General features: G+C 41.7%; 1 protein-coding gene across 1 annotated transcript in view; it reads left to right on the top strand.

Annotated features, from left to right (window-relative positions):
- The window catches only part of LARGE1 (LARGE xylosyl- and glucuronyltransferase 1), a 345951-nt gene that overhangs the window by 243700 nt on the left and 81298 nt on the right, over positions 1–20953 (top strand). The window contains exon 7 of the mRNA XM_081210986.1: positions 20283–20387. Coding sequence (XP_081067112.1) covers positions 20283–20387 — 105 coding nt within the window. The remainder of the gene's footprint in view (positions 1–20282; positions 20388–20953) is intronic.

Below are 20953 nucleotides of genomic sequence, written 5' to 3'. Positions count from 1 at the left end.
ACCCGACATAATATTTTACAAGGTATTTGGGCATTCTTGCCCATCCATCCCGTTCATTCTGTGGGTCATTACACCCTTGCCTTCCAGCTGCATTTCTGTCTACCTAATTGTGCTCTTTCTTGTCCCTAATCTCATTTCTTTTATTTTCTCATTATGTTGGTGAGTAATAGCCTTGTATTATTAGGGATCTTGTGAAGGAACCGTATTGATTGGATCTTTTTTATTTGCTAAGTTAATAAAACCAACTAAATAAATAATCATGTCCCACTACTATAGCCTAAATGCTTTTGCATCCTGCAAAGGCACAGGGGAGTTCCAGCCTGCTTGCTCTTTAATTAAAAGTAAGTTTTCAGCCGCCTCTTTCATCATCAGAATTTTCTATCACCTTGAAATGAAGGCTCTGATGTTGTCTTCTAAAATTATTGAGTGCTAGCCAGCTGGGGGAGTTGAGTTTAGAGTATACATTAATCTTCTTAACTACCTTCATCAAGATGACTGTCCAGGCTGCCACAGATCCAGTGCTTTTGTTCTCTGTATCTCTCATTTTTTTTGTCCACAGTTTGCCTCTGTATATGGTCCATGAATATAAACCTTGTGTTATGTGCTTGTTAATTAATAGGACCAGGGAATTATAGATCCAGGTCCTTGAGGTTTTTTTCCAAGGTGGTAGCTGAGGTCAATAAGCTAATATGCAGCATTAGTGCTTGGTTTGTCTTTTAATAGACATGATGGCTGTATAATATATCATACCATATCAGAGGCAATATGCCTCTGATTACCACTTGCCAGGGAACAGCGAGGTAGTGCATACTTGTGGGTTTCCCATAAGCATCTCGTTGGCCCCTGTGGGAACAGAATGGTGGTGCAAATGGGTCTTTGGCCTGACCTAGCAGGACTCTTCTCAATTTCTTACATTTTTTGTAGAATTCCAAGTTAAAAGTCGAATTGCTGTAGCAGTCATTTTTGCCTTTCCAGAAAATAGTGTGTGAATTTCTTCTCAACTGTTTAGTTTTATAGTCTGCTTGAGAGTGAGAAAACATACATGTGAAAATGTCCTAGTGCACATGGAACACTGGCAATATACTCTTCTCTCCCCTTTTGTCCTCCGGAACAGATTCCCATCATTAACTGTGGTTTTGCATTGCACCTACACAACCCATAGTTCTTTCATGAACCAGAGACAGAAACCATGTTTTAAGTATGTTGCAAACCAAAGTAAAATAAAAATAAAAATCAGACCTGTGTTTTGTTCTAACCATAGTTTATAACAGTGCACATGAAACTGTGGCTAGTGCTGAGATGAGGGAAATTGCTACAGGGAGTGGAAAGGGAACACATGTTTTTCACTTGGACTGGCTCCCAAAATGCAAACTATGGTTTGGAGGAAGCCAGTGCTACTCCCTTCATGAGATCAATGAAAGTTTACTCAAATCATGCTGAATTTGTCATATAAAAATGATTTAGGAACTAGACTTTGAAGTAAGACTTTTCTTACTTCAGGGATGCACTGGTTGTTTTCTGAAAATTATGCAATCCTAGAAATCATATAATCATAGAAATGTATAGTTGGAAAGGACCTTGAGGGTCTTCTGTATCTACTTAGAAGTAAATCTGGTGGTGTTCAATGGGGCTTAATCCTAGGTAAGTAGGCATAAGATTGCAACCTGACTATCTCGCTTTCATGTAAATCTCAAGACAAGTTATAATTTATAGAAAGCTGGGATATTAAAATATATCCAAAAAGGGTTTCTCTGTCTTAGTAAGCAAAGAGAGATTTATGCTCACTTGACTTTTTGTTCTTATACATTTTGATTAAAAAATACATCAAGATATGAGATGGCTAGAACATCCATAAAAATGGTTTTACTGCACTATAAAGGGGAATTCTGCTTCCATTGCATGCATTAGTAGAGAAAGAGAGGATTAATTGATAAAGTAGCTCTCTCCTATTAAGATTTTTTTTATTTGCAAAAACTGTATCCAGGTTCCAGAATTTTGAAAGAAGGGAAATGTGCAGTTGACGTTGTTAGACTTGTAGTCAAAATATGTACCTTGTCCCTAAATTGGCCTCTATCAGAAGAATGGGAAGTAGTCAACACAACACTATTTTTTTTAATAAAAAAAATATCCTGGATAGGTCCAGGAAATTCTGGGCAGATTAGATAAATATTAGCTCTGGATAAACTGTGATATTAAGAATATCAGCATGGCCTGTGCAATGTTAAGTCATGTTTCACCAAACTTTTTGAAGTTTGAGAATTCAACAAGAATGTGAATAAGACTGGATGAAAGTATATGCTGGAATTTCTCAAACACTTTTGATAAAGATTCCCGAGTAAATCTGAAATAAGAGGGCAGGTCTTCTTGTGGATTAATAACTGGTTACATGGCAAGAAACAGAGGGAAAGACAAATGAGAGGAGCAAGAATTGGGCTCCTCAAGGTTCTGTACTGGGACTGGTACTACTTCACATCTTCATCAATGATCTGTTGTTAAGCTGAACAGTGAGCAGTGAGGAGCCCAAGTTTACAATCTCCCAAAATTATTCAAGTCAGACTGCAAAGAATAAATGTGTAACAAAATGGCAAATAAGGTTCAATATGTGGGAAATGATGCATGTTGGAGCTAAAATTCCTAACTTCACATCTGAAGCAGTGATAACTAGCCAGGAAAGAAATCTTGGGGTTGGGTGTATAGTTCAATGAAAATGTCAACTCTGCATGTGGTAGCTGTGAAAAAAGGCAAATTTTATGCTAGATATAATTAGAAAGGAACTGTAGATACAATTTGCAGTATTGTAATGGCTTTGTGCAAATTGGCATTGTGACTACATTTGGTTCTAGCTAGCGCAACTCCAAAAAAATTGTTGAGTTGGAAAAAGTGTCAAAAAGTACAACCAAATTTATCAGAGGGTTGAAGAACACACCACTGTCCATACCAATTCTAAGGTGGTTTACAACCTTAAAAGATAATTCAGTGACCTCAAACCAATTTAAAACATCAAAATAAATACAAATTAGTTCAGTAACTAGAACAGTGATCAAACCCAGTTATCTGTAATTCCCAGAGGCCTGGATTAATAAATGTTTTTAAGAAGGCACCAAAAACTCAGCAAGGTTGGTGCCTGCCATATTCCTTGGGGGGAAGAGATTGCTCCATAAACTAGGCACCGTGGCAGAGAAATGTCTCTCCCTGATTGATTCAAGGTGTATTTCCTCAGCCAAGAGGGCCTCATCCTGAGATCTGAGTAGGAGCAATATAGTATATATAGTAGTAACAATATAGGTGGAGGCATTCATGGAGGACATGGCTGTCAGTAGCTGTCTTCATGATAGCTACATTCAAAGATAGTATGTCACTGAATACTAACTGTGCACTGAGGAGCACAGTAGGGCAGGGATGTTGCCTCCATGCCCCACTTCTGGTCTTCCTTAGAGGCATCTGGTTGGCTCCTGTGAAATCAGGGTGCTCAACTAGATCAATACTCAGCCTGCTCCAGCAGCGCTTCCTTGATGTGCTTAGTTAACATGCTAATCACATTGCTATCTAATTCAGAAATCTCTCTTCTTCCTCATAGTGGTGCATTAGCTATATGGCTTTTTAATAAACTTCTCAAGTGGAATGTTGTCTTTGTTGGGGAGGGGCATGTCAGTTTAAACTTCTGAATGCTGATTGCAACCCATTTTTCCCTTTGTGCCGCATCCTTCCAACACTCACGGCTGCAAGACTGATGAGTTCCTCATTGTGGAATATGGATGACTCACCACTCCCCTAGATAGGGTACTAGCAACACCATATACTCTATTCAGACAGCAGTTGCTTTAAGTTGTGCATGTTTCTCACCTTGGCACTCTCCCTCCTGAAGGCATAGGATAAACCCATGTCATTGGCCCCATCCATACATTTGAAATTGTTTTCACAAGCATACCACACACCACACATGTACCAGCAATGTGGGATAACACCCATGTCACTAGGTTTGTAGAGAGCCTTATTCAGTCTGGAAAGCATTACACCACATGCAGAAAACAGGTGCAGAAAATGTGCCACTGAAATTTTTCTCTTGCAATCTTTTCAATTATAATTTGAGGACCCATACTAAGAGGGACATTTGCAGTAGGTCTCTGAAGGAGGGCAGGGAAGGAGAAGGAGCTCTTCATCTGCTGGGAAGTGAACCGCAGAGGCTCTGTCGATGTCAAGGCATGTAGACTTTTTGCACCCTGTTGCCTTCTGCCCATATAATACCAACATTATCCAGTGTTCAAACTCCAAGTAATGAAGTCTGAGTCTCTCCCCCATCTGTCTCACTAAATGCCACTTGGAACAAGCGCCTTTTCATTTGACAATAAAATCAATGAATGAAATATTATAGAACTGAAGGAGATGGTGCACAGAATTCATAATGGGGGCTGTTTGTGTTCTGGCAGAGTCTTGTCTCCTCTCCATCCTTCTTTCCATTATCACCCAACTTAGATTTACTTAATGAAAACCTCCTGCTAATCTCCTACCTAGTTGCTTTTCAACCTCAGCCTTTTTGCACCCCTTCAGAATGCCTCTGGCTCATGTCAATGATTTTGGAACCCTCTGAACTAGTTAGATATTTGTCATAATTAAAGCACATATAGTGTTAACTGAGTGAATGAGTGAGAGGCCAAAGAGATGAACATAGCATTTAATGGCTCCCTCTACACTTTCCTCTGAACTGTCTGTTATGCCCTCCCTTTCCTTGCAATAATATTCTTCAAGATGAGGGGAAATCCTCAACCATAAGTACCGGTAAATAAATGGTGAGGAATGAAAAATGCCTGCAATAGAATGGACTTCTGTTAATCCCCTTAAAAAAACATTTCTTATCAGCAAAGGTTGGAAAAATGCTTTCTTATTGTTTTTATCAGCAAATAAGTTTCATTCTCTTTGGGGAATATTTTTTCTAATAGTGTTTTCTCAGACCTGGTATTTTCTCTTGGGGGGTGGCTTATAAAGAATCATAGAATTGAAGAACTGGCAGAAATGTGAAGGTCATCAATATAAACCCTTATGCCATGGCTGCAATATACTTCTGCTGCTGTTTTATCACATTTATATAACACTTCTCATCTGCAAAGTGCTTTGCAATGTTTCCTTTTTCTTGCCCTCCTAAGAACCCTGGGAAGTAGGTCAGGTAGCATTCTGAGGCTAAAGAATAGGAAAAGGCAATGACCTGGTTCACACATCACATTAAACCATAGTCAAAATAAACTATGGTTTAATGTGATTGAACAGCGGGTTGGTACATGCTGCTCAAAAGTTACCAATTTCTTCTTTCTCAGCTCATGCTACCCTGGTGAGCAAGTAATCCATTGTGTTGATGCTGTGTTTGAACCCAGGATCATAGGCAGAACCGTGAGCAGAAGCCAGTGTTTGTTTTTGTCCTATCATTCATGGTTTGTCTCAGAAATCAAACCAAAAGCCTGGATGTGAACATAATGACATAATGTTTCCTGCCCAGTGCATACAGTATCTACTCCCTAGCCACTTCATTGTGGGTGACTTATAACACTGTTTTACAAAAACCCTGATTCCTCTGTAAGACACGGAGTATTTCCTTATCCAAGCTGGATGTCCTGTTGGGATTCAGGGTTATTCAAGGTAAACAACTGGCTGAATTCTACTCAAAACATGAAGATTTGTCATCGTTCCTACGTGCTACGTGACTAGCTCATTGTCTGAGCCTTATTAATGAACCGTCATTTACACCTTCGGAATTGTTAGTACCTTCTACTCCCAGCTTTTAAATCTTTCTCTGTAAGAACGATTTGGATCTATAACTTGTCTGGAAGCCTAACGTTGACAATGTGAATTGGCTTCTGCATAAAAACAAATCAATCGCCCCTGTAAGAAGCAATAGGTATATATGTTTACAAACAGCAGTCTGAGTCTGCTGGAAGCAGGAGTATTTTATGTTTTCATCTCGGCAGGTTCATTACTACCCCTAGAGAAATAGGCCCTTCACATTTTATTTTGCATCTCCAAAGAAGGACGGAAACATCAAATCAGTTAACAATATGTCTGAAGCCAGCCAGTTGCCACACATTTTGTACTTACAAGTGTTGCAAATAGGCTGTGCAGTCTTCACGCAGCCTGATCTCCAACCTCAACTAGGAATCTATTATTATTACTATTATTATTATTATTATTATTATTATTATTATTATTATTATTATTATTATTTGCATATACAGTGGTACCTCAGGTTAAGTACTTAATTCATTCCGGAGGTCCGTACTTAACCTGAAACTGTTCTTAACCTGAAGCACCACTTTAGCTAATGGGGCCTCCTGCTGCCGCTACGCCGCTGGAGCCCGATTTCTGTTCTCATCCTGAAGCAAAGTTCTTAACCCAAGGTACCACTGTATAGCCCACCTTTTCCTCCAAATTGCTTAAGATGGTGTACATACTTCTCCTTTTTCCCAGTCACATTAGACTAAGAGATAAGTACTGGCCCAAGGTCACCTGGTGAACTTTATGGCTGAGTGGGGATTTGAATCCTGGTCTCCCACTATACCACACTGGCTGTCAGCCATTCAATCCACCAAGACTGGGTGGGTGGTGGCAAGGAGCTGGGTGAGTGTACTGGTAGCCATTCCTGAGCAATGGCTAAGGTGGCACATTCTAGCCACATTGCTCCTGTGCTGAGACCTCCAATAGCTTGTGTAAGCTGATGGCATTAGTGGAGGCTTTCATGCATGCATAACCACGCACCTGCACTAGAATGGTCAGGTGATTTCCCACAATTAAATTGGCTGCTTCCTGCCAGTAATAACCAGAACAATTTTGGGACCTCTCTCTTCTTTGGGAGCCATAGCTGTGTATCTCACTGGTTGCTGTACAAACTTTCTGAATTCAGTGCTCTCTCTCTCCCCTTCTCCCCGAAGCTGCTTTCCTGCCTCTCATGCTCCACCTTTTGCAGGGTTGTGCTCAGTGGTGTAGTAAGAGCAGGGATGGTCAGGGACCAAGCGCAGCCTCTTATTTCACAGCAGGGATGACATCATCTCCTGCGTCGTGATTTGCCAATCCTCTTCATGCCAGATAAATAAGCTTTTCTCAGGGAGAGAAGTCCACCAAAATAAGCAAAGCAGCAAAGCAGAGGAAGAGGTGGGTTGCATTAGCATGCATGACTAAGGCTAAATTGCCACTTTTATCTTGAAAAATTCCAGAAATTTGGGGTTTTTTCAAGTGTCTTGCAACTGAAACCAAAATATCTGTATTGGTCAAAAATTCATTTTTGTGGCAGTGTCTTAGAAGTGGCACAGCCTTGCAGGTTGTCACAAAGAACACCTGCACTTCAGAATTGATTGCTACACCCCTGGAAGAAATAGGGTTGAGCTTATGGAGCCCAGCCCTGGTAAATCTATCACAGTCCAGCCACTAGCTGATTTTACTATTCTCCATTACATGGATGCACTCTTCTGACAGGACTCGTGCTAAGTACCTGCCTTATCACAGAGCTTTATCCCCTTGAATAATAAAATAATGCATCTGTGAAAGACACGGTCATGGTGCATGAGCAATTACTTTCATGCATTCAGCACATTCCTTCAAGATCATTTCACTACGTTATCACTTAGAGGCATGAAGGGAAAAAAGAACCTTTATCCCATAAGTGCATTTCTTCATGGTACTGATTCATACTGTCCCCACAATACACTGCGAGTTACTCCTACGCAGCCTTCATTCACTGCAAAGGGCTTAACGCAGGGGTCCTGATGAAATCCTTTGAAATGGATAGTAGTCACGCATTTGCTGCGCCAGGTAAATTGTTCCCTGTGCTTTTTAATGGACTTGTGCTCCTAAACCTGGTACACATCGAAAATTCAGCTTTCCTTGCATTATTTTATATCCGGTTTGCACTGCACATATGCTGGGCAATGTGCAGGACATGGAAGGATGGTCTCTGCCCCAAAGTCGTACAAGCTGAATGCTGCAGACAGACCAAACAGTGAGGATAAAGCCTGTTTGAAGAGAAAGCAAGATGGGAAGGGATGGGGATCACTGTGGGTTGTATTGTTTAATATGCTATTTACAGTGGTGCCTCGAAAGACGAAAAGAATCCGTTCTGTGATTCTCTTCGTCTAGCGGGTTTTTTCGTCTTGCGAAGCAAGCCCATTGAAGGATTAGTGGATTAGCGCTATTAGCGGCTTTTAGAGCCTTTTAGCGGCTTATCTGCTGATCGGATCAGCTGATAAGCGGCTTAGCGATATTAGCGGCTTTTAGTGGCTTATCTGCTGATCGGATCAGCTGATAAGCGGCTTAGCGCTATTAGCGGCTTTTAGCTGCTTTTAGCGGCTTATCTGCTGATCGGATCAGCTGATAAGCGGCTTAGCGGCTTAGAAAAAGGGGGGGAGGGGGAAAAACCCAGCAGGAACTCGCAAGATATTGTCGTCTTGCGAAGCAAGCCCATAGGAGATTCGTTTTGCGAAGCACCTCCAAAACGGAAAACTCTTTCGTCTAGCGAGTTTTCCGTCTTGTGAGGAATTCGTCTTGCGGGGCACCACTGTATGCATGTTTAAAGATGCTTTCTAAGGACTGGATCCTATGACACAGGGCAAGCCCAACTGAAGTCCACGTGCACAATGAGGAAAACAAGCTATCTTCTGAATCGCTTCTTCATATTAATGACCTATCCGGGAAATAATTGTGAGCTAGAAGGAAAGACAATTGCTTGTTACTTTGGGATGCAATTGTTACAGCATAAAGTATTGGGATAAAGATAGTGAATCTGTGGTGTTTGTGGGTGGTTTGTTATTACCGCTAGAAACCTTCACATTTCAGTTCTTGTTCTTAAGGCTGGGAAGTAGATTTGAATTATAATTCATCATGGAGAACTGCATTTGGTAATAAAACTGAATCTCACTGCTGTGGAAATGGATTTTCAACTTTATTGGCAGAAAGGTCACCAAGCATTCTCCTTTTGGACTGGAAGTAGCAACAGTTCTAAATGACATCACACTTGGCTGGCTGATGCCTGGAACTTAGGTGGTACAAGAAAGTGAGGCTTTTCTGTCCTATGAGGCAACATCTGTTTTGGGGGGTAATTTGAGTAGTGTGCAGAAACTGTATTAAGGGCAGCCAAGTTCAAGGTGAATTACACTGCAAGGATGAAGGCTTGAATGAAAACCAAGGGATTTATGGCCACTTGACCCTCACACCATCAAAGTTGGTGAACACACCTTCTAATGACACTTTCTGCCTTGTTTAAGAGTACAGGTTGCTGCCCCACAGTTTCTATCTAACAAGTGAGCTGTCTCACCAATTGAGCAGGTCTGAAGAGGCCTCTCAAAGCGTCTCTTCTAGCTCCTTCCAGTGAGGTTATAGCTGTAACTCAGTGGAAGAAAATCTGCTTTGCATGCAGGAGGTCCCAGTTTCAATCCCCACCATCTACACTGAGATAGGGAATGCCCTCTGTCTGAATCCCTGCCTGAGCTAGATGGACTGTTGGTTTGATTAAGGATAAGGCAGCTTCCTCTGTTCCTGAGACTGTGAAGCTGGCCCCACTTTTCTCTTATTGTTGGCATGGCACTGAGTGGAGAAGTGCCAAGCTGGGCAGCTGCAGTGGCCACCATATGGTTCCAACCATCAATATTTTGCCAAAGGATGCTGCTTTGAGGCAGAGGGAAAACTCTAAGGATGTATTTGGGGTGAAGAGATAGCAGCCACTGCAACCCAGCACTTCCCTCAGTGCCACGTCCTTTAAAATTGTAATAACAATAACAATAACAACAGCAACAACAACAACGATGATGATGATGATGATGATGAAGTGGTGCAAGTATGAGCTCTCTGGGGCACCCAGTACTTACCCAACTATGGCATGTTTTAAAGCTGGGCCTACAACTGAGACAATTTGCAGGCAAAATAAAAATTGCACCTTGCTCACGGGCTCATGTTTACAATCCTTCTAGCATTTCCTGAATTTCAAAATCCCAAATATTTAAGCGGGGTGGCAAATACGGCATCTCATTGTGCTTACTCTGTCGTAGGGCAATGCATATTTTGAAGTTAATGTTTATGTGTTCCACATCTTACCCATTTGAGTTGGTTATGACTATACCAGGAACTTGCTCTCACATTTTATTGAAACAAGAATGTTGCTCCTTATGTAGTACAGCAACGCACAGGATACGTCTTATGTTAGGAAGAGAAAAGACCGAAGACTTACATTTCTTGTAATTTTGTGTGTGTGTTTGTGTGTGTGTGCATGTGGATGGGTTTTCAAAGATAACAGCCTGCAAATCATAGGGTGCAGGAACAAGCACACAAAGTGGCATTACTAGCTGCAAAATAATATTAGCTTGAAAATCCAAAGGCATCTTCTTACATCCAAATCCAGCTTGTCTCTTGTCAGTTTACCTTGTGTCTGCACTCTCAGAGTCAGATGAGGAAAACATATTATAGCCTCCTTCTACCCTCTGGAACAGGTGGGTGTTAACTTGGAGCATATTCCAATGATCTTAACTCCAAAAATGGCAAGAAAGGGCCCTATGAGCTGCAAAAGGCTGAAAAATATAGCAAACTAGAGACTTGTTTCTTACATCCAAAGCTAGTGTTTTAGCTACTGCACCACATTGGCATAATTTTCCTGAGACCTAGTCCAATAACTTTATTCTTATGAAACACTAACACATGTCTTGTGTGTAAGGTCAGCATAGCTTTGCTATGCTGTTTCTCCATTGTATCCTCTAGTCCTAACTACAGTAGAGCTTACATTCTGAGCAGTTCATAACTAGAGATATTAGAAGGCTGCTCTTTGCAAAATCCAGAGGGTTCCCCAATCTGTTTTACGACCGAAGCCTCTTTCAGGGTGCTACAGTGTTTGGAATAATCCTGTTCTAATTCTGCCCAACTTGATAAATTTTCTCTGTGGTCATGGCCGGCGTCACAACCTTGGTGTTTGTGGGTTCTCTCCCCCGCCCCCCGCCCCCGTTGTCTGGCTATTAATGATGATGTATGTATAAGTAAAGCAGACATCTTCATTTTCATAAGCTAAACTTGTGCCTGGAGTAGCAAGGAGTGAGTGGAGTGCACTTAATCATAACTGTGGGTCTAGAGCAGAAAACAATGACAAAGCTTTTGCTGTTAGTCACGGTGTTTTACTATAATAACTCTTAAGAAGGAGAGATAGGCAGAGCAGAGTACAGAGCAATTGAAATGCATTGTGGTCACTGCTATGTTCTCATCTAGCAAAGAATCGTGATGTTTGCTCTGTCTTTCAAAAAAGGGATCCATTCCCTTTTCCAGGGGCGCAAAAGATTAGAGGAGCTAATTCTTCACCTCAGGAGATCTAGGTTTGAAATGCCAGCACACAGTGAGAAGTGAAATGAGTTGGTAAAGTGCCCAGTTGGAGGATTGATCATAATAGAACAGAGCTCCCAGAGGGCTTGGCACTGTGATTTCTTCTCTGGAGAGACCCAAAGGTAGATGCTGCTTTTGGAAGAACTATGTGTCAGTGACTGAGGCTGGAAGTCCATACAGTGGCGGAGCTCCAGCAGCGGGGGGTGGAGAGCAGGCGGGGGCGGGGTTTGCGTGCATCCTGGGGGCATGGCTTCCAGTGTGGGCGGGGGGCAGCCGCGATGGCACCCCACTAGGATCACGCTGCCAGGGGCGGTGCGCTCCCCCCGCACTCCTCTTTCTCTGCCAGTGAGTCCATACAATCTTGACAGAAAACTAGTTAGATCCCAGGGCACAGCCAGAAGAAGCATCAGGCCACCAGCTTGCTGAAGCTGAACAGGACTGGGTCTGGTCACTGCCTTGATGGGTGGTCACTTGAGAATCACATGTACATGACCTTGGGTTTCATGAGGGAAGAAACAGATAGCTTGACTTTTCAGGAAACTACCAATGGCGGCAGTAATTGATTGTTACAAAGCCTTCTTAACACTGATCGAGCATTCGTTATGTGGCAGCACATGAGAGGGTGTTGTTGTTATAATAGTGCCCCTAGTTATGGAATACCCACTCCTCTCAAGTTTGACCAATGACAATCATGCTGGGTTTTAAGTAACAACTCAAACAGTATTAGGCCTTTGGTTATTAGCATTCATTGGTGGAGATGGGAAATACCTGCCCTAATTGGATCCATGTGTCGTGTTGATGATGATGATGATGATAACGATAATGATGTTTTATTGATTTTACATTATGTTTGAGCTGTGTCACAAGATCCTGCTCCATTCACTTTGAGCTTCAGAAAGATGCAGTCGCAAAGTGGTGTTAACCTGGTGGCAGAATGCAGCACTGGCACAGATTTAACCAGAAGTGGGTGGGTACCATTAGGTGCATAGCACATACACAGAAGCGTCTGCCCTCGTGGCATGGTTCTATCAAACAACATAAAACAGTACTGCAATGAGGTCTATGTGGTACAAGTTTAGCTTTATTATTTGATAGAAATGACAATAGGTGCTTCACCACTACCACTGCAGAAAAGAAGGGATAATCTCAATGGTGTCATACCAAAACAACAACAACACAACCACACAGAATAACAGTCCCTTACTTAAGGAGGGAAGTCTTTTTAATGAAAAGTAGCCAGTGTAATTTGAGCTGAAAACAGGGCTCTTCATTCATCAGGGCATTCAAATTGTGTTTTCTAGAAGACTGTTTTTTATTTCTTATAAAGGGGTAATTTGTTCCCCACTGTTCAAACTAACAACTCTGCCTGAGAGCTGGTTGCTGAGAAGGAAACCAAATCTAAATAAAAGTCTGTAAAGGTATAGTTCCATTTCAACCATCCCTTCTGTTTCTAAAATTCAGTCACTTAGTGATGTTGCTTATATAGCTAAAATGGCACCACCCACATGCAAGAGTAGAGGTATCAGCAGACTTGGGAGATGCCAACATTTGCAGAAGTACAAATTATTTGGCGGGGAGGAAGCAGCACAATGTGAACTACGTATATTCAGTGGCCACAAATTCTGGCTGATTATTGAGTGAGGTTCCTCAAACTGAGTTGAAAGGAGAATGAAATGGAGTGTCATGGAAGAGCACAGGACTGACTGACTGGATCAGTGAACAGGAGCACTTCATCCTGCAACATTTTGTCACAGGTTCTGCCTGTCTGTCTGTTTTGTTACCATTTTTAATGGATGGCAAAACGGGCTCAAATCAGCACTGGCGGAGGAAGGGGGTGCGGTGGGTGCGGGACGCCCTGGGTGTCATCCCTGAGGGGGGGTGACATCACTGCCCCGCCCCCCTGTGAGGCTCGCCCCACCCCCGGGTACACAGCATTTGCGCCACTCTGGGTGCCAGAGCAGCTAGCTCCGCCTCTGCAAATTGGGTAATACGGGTGTTTAAAAAACAAACAAACCTGGATACGGCTTCCAAGTGAGAGAAGAAATCCATTAGCAACCAACAAGGTTTGTCCATTATCAATTATGAGTCAGTCTGAGGAATGACCTGTGTGCCTTGAGTTTGAGAGAGTAAAATGAAAGCAGATTCGTAGTCTACAGAGAGGGAGTCCAATATTGACTTCTTGCAGATAGGATTTTCACATTTTTCTTTTAATGCAGTTTGTAACTACTTGAGAAGACTCTCTGGACCGCTGAGTTATGAAATCCCTTGCTGGACATTAGACAAGGTCAGCTTGTTCTTCTCACCAGTAATATTTGGTTCCACCTGAGCCAAGTTCTAGGATTGCTAAATTGCACCAATTAGGACTTGATTCTGTCTTTATTCTTTTTATTACATTCTCACCCAACTTTTTCCTAAAATGCCCAGGATGGCTACCCACAATAAAAACTACAGTAGAAAGTTGCCATTCCATATAATGCAATAAGCAATAGCCCAATAAAAGCATATTGGGCATATGTGAGAAAATAAAAGTAAAAAAGAAATGTTAGTTAAAAACACATTAAATACTGACCAAACACAAACTAGCAGAGAAGAACAAATCTGCTAAGTAGGACAAGCATGTACTTAAATGAAAAGGTTTTCACCTGCAGCCAAAAGGGCATCAATGAGGGGACTAAACGTGCTTCCCTTGGCAGGGAGTTCCAAAGTCTGTGTGCAGTGACTGCAAATGGCTTTCTTTTGGGTTCCTACCAAACACTTCAGAAGCTGACAGAACAGAGAGACAGGGCCTCCTTGCTCAGGCAAGTTTACACGGCGGGCAGCCCTTCAGGTAGCTTTATAGATAATAACCAGTGCATGGAATTCTGCTTGGAGCTGGGCATGCAGCAAGTGCAGCTGTAACTGTTTTAACCCTGGAGCCACTTGCTCCCATAGCCTGGCTGTAGTATTCTGAACCAGTTGCACTTCCCAAACATTCTTCAAATGCAGTGCCAGTTGAACTCCTATTCTCTGATTTGCCTTTCTACCAGCCAGGAACACCTCTGTCTTAGGTGGATTAAGTCCCAATTAGCCCAGCCTCAACTAGTCCAGAAATTGTATCAGAACATCAGCAGTTTTCTTTGTGACAGTGAGACAGAATTGGATGTTGTCTGAATACAGATGACACCAAAGACCTGGACAGCCTCGACCAGCAGTTCCATGTAGATGCTAAACAGCACACACAGTGGATAGAACAGAACCCACCCTTTGGGACACCATAGGCTAATGGCCACCCCAGCTCCATCTTCTGAAACGACTCCTCCATGAAGGACTGGAACCACTTCAACAGTCTCATCGCAGCAGCCAGTCCAGAGTGATCTCACGGTTGATGGTATCAGAAGCCACTGAGAGGTCCTGAAGTGTGAACAGGGTGCACTTCCCTTGTCCAGTCCCCAACAAAGTGTCAGTTTGCATTTTTTGGTGCAAAATGTATTGGTCTAAAGTGTAGAGATCTTTCCTATTCTGATTAATTCAAGAGGGTTCTGGAAGCTTTCTGTGTGATACAAGCTGGAAGTTTCTAGCTAACAAGCAAGCTTCTATTCTGCCTAGAAACAGGCAGAAGGCTCCTAATGTTTTGGTTATTCTTTCAGAGAAGCTGAACAGCTGGTTGAAACTGGTTCTGTTATCTCTTTCTGTCAAGAAGCCTGAGTTTCACTTTCTGTCTCTCTTTCCCTCTGGTGTGGTGTTCTGTATATAGTATGCTTAGCGTTAAGGTTTCAGTCCTATTACAAGTTAAGTCTGCTGCAACTGGATTTCTTATGAACTGTGCCAATCCTGAAGATGTATGGATTTGTGACCGATAAGCTCATTTGTCTTCAATAAACTCTGTTGGATAAAGCTAATTTGCCTCTGGTCTATTTTGGGGGAATCTTACAACGTGTTTTAAGTTTTGACTCTGCTAACTGCACATTGGAGTCTGCTCTGGATCAATATGAGCAGAATTCATGACACAAAGGTCATCAACTACAAAGGCAACCAAATCATTGTCCGGCCTATAACCTAGTATGGTGAATGGTTTTCAACCCAAGGGCGACATTCCTTTATGGAAAATTGTCTGTGGGTCTGCATGCCAGTCATAGTACTGCGCTGCTTTTATTTTGTTTATTTATTTTTTAAAATGTTTTTATATTGCTGTGCACTGCCTTCGTATTTTGTGAGGGAGCAATATATAAAAATTTAAATATAAAGCAAATAGGAGAGACCAGAGGCAAAAGTGCAAAGATGAAAGGGTATACACCTTACCTTTACCCAGTAGTCCACAAACAGAGAGAGAATGGGATGAAAGTTACAGGCATGGAATATTTTTCAGAGGGGCTGAAGCCTTCCAGATTTCAGACAAATATGCAAGGAGTTTCTGTAGAGAATCTTTAAGAGTAGTGTATGTGTGTTTCAGAAAAGGATGCCCTAACATGCAGAGCAGCAAGAAGTAATCCCTAGGTAAGTTTCCTTCCTTGCAAAATTACAGAAGGATAAGTGAAGGCTCTGCACACTGTAGGTTTTAATGAGTTTTGATGAACAGTTTGAGTCTTCTATGTTTTCTGCACAATTGACAGTCACACACTGAAGACGCACAGCACAAAACACAGAGACAGAGTCAGACAGCTACTATATTATGTTCACAGACAATCAGTCAAACGCAGACTTACAAATAACACTGAAATGAAATTAAATGCTGCTAGAGAAGGGAAATGATTTACCTAGTAATAATAACAGCAAGGCAGACAAACAACAGCGAGTGTGATCTTACAAAAAAAAAAAAAAGAAAGGCTACAAGAGATGGGATTGGTATGGAAAGGAATAAAAGGTTAGGTCACACACACAAAAATACAACCAGTGATAACTCAACAAAGTTGTTAGATGTTGCTTCTTTTCAGAGAGTCAGCTTGCAAAGAACAGTGAGAAATAATGAACAGTTTATGATGTTACTTCAATGCTGCTCCCAAAGGAGCTACAATAGGAGAACCCTAGTCAAGTCATAGAAGGCTAATCACCGAAGAATTGATGCTTTTGAATTATGGTGCTGGAGGAGACTCTTGAGAGTCCCATGGACTGCAAGAAGATCAAACCTATCCATTCTGAAGGAAATCAGCCCTGAGTGCTCACTGGAGGGACAGATCCTGAAGCTGAGGCTCCAATACTTTGGCCACCTCATGAGAAGAGAAGACTCCCTGGAAAAGACCCTGATGTTGGGAAAGACTGAGGGCACAAGGAGAAGGGGACGACAGAGGACAAGATGGTTGGACAGTGTTCTCGAAGCTACCAGCATGAATTTGACGAAACTGCGGGAGGCAGTGGAAGACAGAAGTGCCTGGCGTGCTCTGGTCCATGGGGTCACGAAGCATCAGACATGACTAAACAACAGTCAAGTCATTCTCCATTTAAAGCTGGAAGTGACAAAAGTATACCCCCTTCCTCTCCTTCTCTGTGCCTGGTGATAAATATCTTAGCTTTTTTGTGGGACGTTCAAAATAATTTTACTTTTTGGCTTACCAAATTGTAACTGAAAACCGTGCACTGAAGCTGGTCTGAAGCTTTGGGATCAGCCCACTTTATCTTGGAGGTGATCCAGATGCATCCAGAGTGTGTGGGCTTCATCAAAAGGTGATATACACCCTTGATATTGACCATTCCATTGTGATAGTAAACCTGCATTCATGAGCTTTTCTCATATAGCTTTAAGAAATAATACATGGTGGACTCAGTTACATTCGTCAAAATAATACATTTTGAATGTGTTATAAACATCCAACACCAGATGGCACCAGAGAGCAAAAATAGTTTCTATGGATTTTTACATAGGCTTTTCCCCCCTTTTGTTGTAACAAATTAACTTCTGACTTATTTATAGCACTTTTAACCTATTTCTAGATCCACCCAGTGTTTTCACTAACTAATTATATCGTATATTTTAAACAGGCTGTTTATATTCCTATGGTGACGTTGTTGTTGTTGTTGTTGTTGTTGTTGTTGTTGTTGTTGTTGTTGTTATTTATGTGCCCTTAACCCTAAGATCCCAGGGCAGATTGCAACATTAAAGCACAATATTAAAAATAGTTTAAAACAATTTACAATCACAGAAATAAGCAAAATGGTTCGTGGTGGTTGAACTAATCTAAGCATCTAGAGGTAATTACAATCTTACAGGTCTTATGTTCTTCCAGATTTGTTTTTTCCTTTTTTAAAAAAGCGAAAGAAAGCAAAATAATCTTGTTTAAAATCAACATGGATTAGACCAAGAATTTGTCGCCAAACACACACTCTTTATTCTGCACTCCTCTTTCGAAAAGCTCAAAAAGAAAATAGCTTACATACAGTTCCTTGGTGATATCCTATCTAGGCATCTTATATTGCCAAACCTTCTTTACCCTGAGCAGTTCAACAGTGTTTTGTGCCTTCCGTCCAAATACAAATCACAGTTGGTAGCATGAACACATTTATTTGACCTTGAAGTTCAAAAGTGTTCCATAGTTTAGAACAATGTTAAAACAAACTTCTCATTCAGCATATCATGTTGGCAAACATGAAAAGAAAGAAACAAGTTCAATTAAAGATAAAATATTAATCCCACACTTATTAAGAGTCTGGGATGCTTATAGAAATAAATTAAGTCCAGGCGTTTCACCACTGTTGCCAATTATTTACCATGCTGAGTTTAAGACAGCAAAATCAATGGGAGGCTTCTTTCAGAGAACAACATAACCTAACATAACTGTGTGACGTTATAATAAGCAGCCATATGATTCCTCTCTCTGAAATAAAATAGAAAGCTGTGAGGAAACCTTCTAAATGTCAATATTTTCAAGTTAAATCCTTTGTAATAAACGTTTAAATGGCGAAGGGGGGATTAGGGCATTAGCCAGTGGCAGTTTTCAGGGACCAATAAGGGGTAACTATCCAGCATTGATAAATTACTTCAAGGCTTGGAAGATACAAAGGGCAAAGTAAAAATAATGTAGGGGTGGGATTTGGAAGGAATCTGTTTTTTGCATGTTTTAAAAAGTGTTACTCACCCGGTTTTCTTTTTCTCATTCCCCCACCACCACAAAGCCCCTGCTTTTGTGTAACATCTTGCCTGATGAAAAATTGTAGAGAACTTGAAAACTTAGCATAATCCTGTGGCATTTCAGTTCGTCTTCATAAAGGCACTGCTGCCTTTGCTGTTTTTTCATCTTACCATGTTTGCCTTGGGGGATATTTTCTAATGAAAATCATTGATACCATAGGCCAGCCAGACATAAGTCTAAGGCTTTTTGTTTGTCTCATTTCTGTTCTGCTCTTATTTCATGGAGCTCATGACCGTGGATATGAACTTCGGGGCTGGCCCCTACTATTAGGCAAAGTGAGACAACCGCCTCAGGCAACAGTTTGTTGTGGGAAGGCAGTAGAACAACAGTGGCAGCTACCAGGTTGTTCCTCCTAATTCCCTTGGTCATTCTGCTCTCTTGGAAGATAGGTGCCTCCAGTACAGTGGAGGATGCCACCCCATCAGCATAGTTTATGTAGGATTCAATTGCCAGTCTGATTTCTTTTGTACATATAGAATGCGATAGGCACCATATTTGCCTCAGAAAATGATATGCCTTGGACCTTTCCCCATGAGTGTATCCTACTTTATCCATACAAGAACCCTGTGAGGTAGTTTGGACTAAGAGATAATAATGCCTCCAAGGCAAAATGAGACAGTTAATACTGACTTTTTCTCCACACACACATGGGAGAATTACGTATATGTGTCTAGATACAGCTATGAATGATCCTACTAGGGAAATGTTTGAGAGATGATGAATGAACACTTTTAGATGCTATCGGACTGAGAGATTTTACAGGTTTGGTTAAAATCAAAGTATTAACTTTTAGTCTGGTTGGAGGGCAAATGTGTAAAACTTACTTTTATTTTATGGGTTCATTTGAAGAGTTTATATATCCCAGCTTTTGAACCTTTTCCAGGGCAGCTTGCAGTAAGTTCCTTATTGATTAGTACTGTATCTTATTAAGCACTTCATCTTTTTAATATGTTTGCTATGCATTTCATTCTGTTGAATATGTGTCATATAAACATAAGTAAATAAAACTTGAAACAAAAACAGTGCCTTATTTAAGTGTCTCATGATAGACCTGCTCAGGCATTCAATACCCAATTGGCTACCTTCACCCCCAGATGCCAACTCATGCACTGGTTGCACTCCTGGTTGATCAGGATTCATGTCCCTGAGGAGGGAGCCCTATATACATACAGCCTATAAGGGATTGGAATGGAAATTCCACCAAGTTTGGTTCTGATGTTGATTCACTAGAACATGATGTTGGCATTGAGGAAATGGGTGTGGGCAAGGTGCCAGGGCATCCAAGCCCCAGCAGCTGCTATAAGAGGTAGGAGAGACCAGCAAGAGGGTGGCAAAGGGTGTGAGTCTGTGATGTGAGGAATAATGGGGACCAAGGTAAGCTTTGTTATCTATGGATTCGGAAGGAGGTTATGGAGCTAGAAAAGCAGGCTTATTGGGCAGGGGAGTAAATATAATGAAAGCTTTGGGTTCTGCGATGATTAAGCCCTTCCTAAGCCAAGGTCTAGGCTATAGGATATTTAGCTCTCTCTGTCAGGGATTGCAGAGGCATTAAATAGGCTCCGAGTGGTCTTATGAAACAGGGTTTTTTCCGTACATCTGTATGCCCATAGGGTCCTCTCCATCTGGGGGATGTGGCCAGCATTTGCATTAGTGTCTAGGGGGCAGGACTAGCTAGGTGCATTCAGAGAAGCCTCTGAACAGGGCTGATTTGGTTTCTAAACAGGAGAATTAGCTTGTGTAGGGTACAATGGCATGCAACATGTTTTCATTCTATGTGCATTATGTCCCTCTGGCATTTGTGTGCTTGCCTGTCTTTCCTAAGAGTTTGTCCTTGTTTTTTTTGTTTTCCAGGCCAGCAGGTTCTTGGTTTAGTGGAGAACCAGAGTGACTGGTACCTTGGGAACCTCTGGAAGAACCATCGTCCCTGGCCAGCTCTTGGGAGAGGTTACAATACAGGTAGGCCAAATTGCAACATGGAACTAACTGAATAACTCTGATTAGTGAAATGAAATGAGGGAAGGGCTATGAATCCCTGCCATCAGGGGCATGTTGGACCATGTTGAGAGAACAGGATGCCTCTTTCCCACAGTTCCTGCCAATGCCTCTTATCAGGTGATTTAGAGGGAGAGACCCTCTGCCCTCAAGTTAACATTGACTCGTAACATTGACTCTTCCAATTTATGAGCAGTCTCTGAAAAACAGGAGAATGTATCCCACCTGAAGACCATCATAGCCAGACTAGAAGCTAGAAAGTATTTGACGGAGAGGGCTGCCCAAATCCTCTCTTGCATTTCTACCTAAACCTGTACTTAATGGCATTATAACTTGTCCAAACTAAATGCTAGTTCATTTCACAGCACTTTGGTTGGGATTTTTCCCTGCCTCCTGCACTCAGTTGCTGGAGAGGGGGTTGGGGTTTTTCCCTGCCTCCTGCACTCAGTTGCTGGAGAGGGGGATTCACTTGGTGAAATATAAGTATCTGCATTCCTAGATTTGAAAGTTCCAGCTGAGATTTAAAAATT

The sequence above is a fragment of the Podarcis bocagei genome (genome assembly GCF_964188305.1).
Source record: "Podarcis bocagei genome assembly, chromosome: 10".
Lineage (NCBI taxonomy): Eukaryota > Metazoa > Chordata > Lepidosauria > Squamata > Lacertidae > Podarcis > Podarcis bocagei.
The sequence above is the reverse complement of the archived record's forward strand: the minus strand, read 5'-3'. Positions and strand labels throughout refer to the sequence as shown.